Genomic DNA, 3662 nt, shown 5'->3' on the forward strand with positions numbered 1-3662 from the left:
ACACCAGGGTAAGTGGGAAGAGCCGGGCAAAGCGCCAGAATTGGCACATCTAATAGATATGCCTTTTCTGGGGCGGCTGCGGGCTGCTACTTTTAGGTGGGGGAGGGACAATCTCCATGGCCCCTTCCCAGTCTGAGAATACCAGCCCCTAGCTGTCTGCTTTAGCTTGACTGATTGTCAAAAATGAGGGGGGACCCCACGCATTTTTTTAAATTTTTTATTTAAATAATTTAAAAAAAAAGTCTTGAGACCCCTCTATTTTTGATAACCAGCAATCATAAAGCTGACAACTGGGGGCTGCAGCCCGCAACTGTCGGCTTTACTTGCGCTAGTTAGCAAAAATAGAGGGGACTGCACATAATTTTTTTTTTATTTATGAATACTCTCATCAGCCTGCTGAACACAAACACTAACATATACTTCCTGGAGAAGTCCGTGTTTGGGGTCTGTGCACGGACACTAGGTGTTCGGTATGGATCCCGAACTTTACTGTAGCAGTGGTGGTCGGTCTCCAAGGCAACAAGTTGTCAACAAAAGTGATAATATCACAAGAATGGCTTGCAATTTACCTTTTAATAACATTTACAAAGGGATTACTTTTTACAAGCACTATCCAATAATAGAAATAACTTTAACTGCTTCACTCTTCAGCCATAATGGTGTCTGCTCGTCCCGAGAAACCATTTACACGCTTGTTGCACAGATGTTTGTTGAAGCAGAAACGTTTCTGGAGTCTCCATCAGTCGTCCGCAGATGATGTGTGGTTTCATCTTGCATCCGGTTAAGACCTAAACCTTTCAGCATTTTCCAAAAATGCTTTCTAAATTTTGTACCAACAAAAAAGTACAGGACAGAGTTGAGACAAGCGTGGAAGTAAGCTATAGCTTCCATTACAACGCTCGTGATTGTAAAGGAATCTGATGTGAATCCCTTATTGAGGACTTTAGCCAGGACAAGGGCATTATGAGGCAACTGTGTAGCTATAAATACAACCACTATGACCACAATTATCTCCATTGACTTCTTCTTCTGAACGCCTCTGGCATTAACCAAGGTCCGGAGAATAAAGCTGTAACAAAACACCATTGAGGCCAAGGGAATTAGAAATCCCACTGTCATCTGGAATGAAACCACCACGATCTCCATGATGGGAGGGGAGTATTCTTCAAAACATTCCTTCCGGTCATGGCTGTTGCTGTATATGAACTGGGGAATGGAAAGGAGCAGAGCCAGGGTCCAGAGGAGGACGCACACCGCGTACCGCCACTTGTGTTTAGTCACCTGGTATTTAGCTGCCTTAGTGACTTTAGTGATAGAAATAAACCTGTCAAATGTGATTGAGGTGAGCGTGAGCATGGACGTAAATAAATTCACCCTGTATGTGATCCTTATGATCTTACACAGGAAGTCTCCAAAAACCCAGGCATGTGCCGATTCATATGCCAAGAATGGGAGGGTGAGCAGAAACAAGATGTCTGCAATGGCCAAATTCACCAAAAAGGTGTCGGTCAGAGTCTTTATCTTCTCGTAGAACACAAAAACGAGTATAATGAGCACATTTCCAATAAGTCTGAGGACACAAGTCACGGAATAGGCAATGGGTGAGAACAAGCTGTGGAGCCAAGGGTGGTCATCGACTGTATGATTATCATCATTCATATTATTGTAGTATGGTGGGTAGTCTTCAGCGCCCATCTGTATGTAATTGGAAAGAGGTGATTAGTTGTTAGTAGTGATAGTAAGATCTGCAGCTATTCTCTCTGTCAGGAGAGCAGGCTCAGAAAGTCAGGTAAGACAAGCCTTCTTAAATATTAAAATGCCAAATGTGAAATGAAAAATATATATATACTCGTCTCCTCGACCGATGCGATGTCTGCCATTGTTCTGTCATAGCACTGATGCCCTATAACAATGTCATGTGAGTGCTGGTAGACACAGCACCAATATTCATGGTCCAGGAGGTGAGCATACGTTTTTATTATCTTACATGAGGTGCTATAACATTTAAGAAGGGGTTGTGCAGTAGTAGACAACCCCTTTAACACTATTGGGTCCTGCTGGGTTGCAGTTACAAGGCTGGACAAATAATAACCATGTAAACAATTCTTATGGGTAGTTTGCATTGCTTGAGCCATAAAATCTCATATTGAATCAGTAAGTTCATTGAACTGCTCCTAAAACCTGGAAAATCTGACTGTGGCTGCTTCCCTAACCTGTCACTGACCTACCTCACCATGGAGATGCCAACCCTATATTATACCTGGTCACAGACCTAACCCTGGGCATAAAAATCAGATCTGTTACTAATTGGAGCACTTAAATGTTTGACCATCATGATGCACTGAGCATGGACCACAATCCGTGGACTGGGTGCGAGTCTCTCAACCTTAGTGTGACAGCCTTATAGAAACATATGAAGCTGTGATGCTTGGTTTTGTTTGCGGTGTATGTGTGGACTGAGCTTCACGGACGTGTGAATGAACCCTTGATTTGCTGTGTTAAATTGATGGTTTGCATTTATGGCTCCTCTCAAGTTAAAAAGGGCAGGGGGATCATGCACAGATCCCACCACTGCCACCAATTATTCAAGGAGAACACCCGGAGAGATGACGCAGATCCCACAACGATGAACAACACCCCGCCGCCTCCAATCGTCAGGAGAATTACGCAATTGACTGGCGAGTGATGGACGAGGCCGCAGCTGTTTTCACTACTAGGCCAGTTATTGGGGATCTCACAGTGAGCGTATAGTATATACACATAAGATTTCAGCCCATGGAATATATCTATATATACACCCTGGTACAGTCACTGCCAAACTCCACAATAATAAAACGAACTAGCTGCTGCCACCACCTATTGTTTATATAGGCCAATTGGACACCCATTACAGATAGTGTGTTGCTTCAGGGGTGTGGTACACCCCTGAGGAACTGAGCTATTCAATTTTATATACTTAATCTGAAAAGTAGGCAGCGTTTATAAAAATATATAAAGATGATACAAAATGGACAAAACAATGCAGTATATATCACATAAAATAAAAAGGGATAAACAGAACAAATATACTAAACCTCATGTCGGAGAGTTGGCTCTCATGAGGGGGAGCTTTTCTTTTTTGGGGGGTATCGATACACAACCACAGTGCATTGTGTCTCCCAGGACTGACAAAGATCATAGTTCAGCATTTGCTTTTATTAACACAAGTAACAGAGAACACAGAAAAAAGGATGCACAACCTCAATGTAAATAAGGGTGCGTCATCATGTACCAATATCTAAGTAACATAAGAAAAGAGAAAAGTCGGTACATATAAAAGAGAGACACGAGCTGAGGGCATCCTCCAGGGCTTCCAGTCTGGACCTTTCATATACATCCGTCCATTCTGGTGCCGGAGTTCCTCCCTCAGTTGGAGTTCCTCCTCCAGCTGCAGACTTGGGTGAGTGAGATTTAAGGGAAAAGGGGAAAAGTGAAGCTTCCGAATTGGTTACTGCCCTCAAGGCACTATTAGAGCAATTATCCGCTCCAGTAATGACAAGTAATAAAGTGATACTGCCTTTAGTTAGTATGCATAAGGATGCATTTTTCTGTCGGATTAGCCCTTTGGGGTCTCATTTACATGATAAGACAAGACAAAATTTTGGAATAATGACTACATTACA

At 42.8% G+C, this 3662-nt stretch overlaps 1 protein-coding gene across 1 annotated transcript; it reads right to left on the reverse strand.

Moving 5' to 3' along the window:
• Nucleotides 1–554: 554 nt before the first annotated feature.
• On the reverse strand, nt 555–1695 carry LOC141173480 (C-X-C chemokine receptor type 6-like). The gene has a single exon (XM_073657879.1). The coding sequence runs from the start codon at nt 1693–1695 to the stop codon at nt 685–687; it is 1011 nt and encodes a 336-aa protein (XP_073513980.1). The 3' UTR covers nt 555–684.
• Between the last annotated feature and the right edge of the window lie 1967 nt (nt 1696–3662).

This window comes from Phyllobates terribilis, unplaced genomic scaffold (genome assembly GCF_046119375.1).
Source record: "Phyllobates terribilis strain yellow unplaced genomic scaffold, ASM4611937v1 Scaffold_1__5_contigs__length_1240528914, whole genome shotgun sequence".
Taxonomy (NCBI): domain Eukaryota; kingdom Metazoa; phylum Chordata; class Amphibia; order Anura; family Dendrobatidae; genus Phyllobates; species Phyllobates terribilis.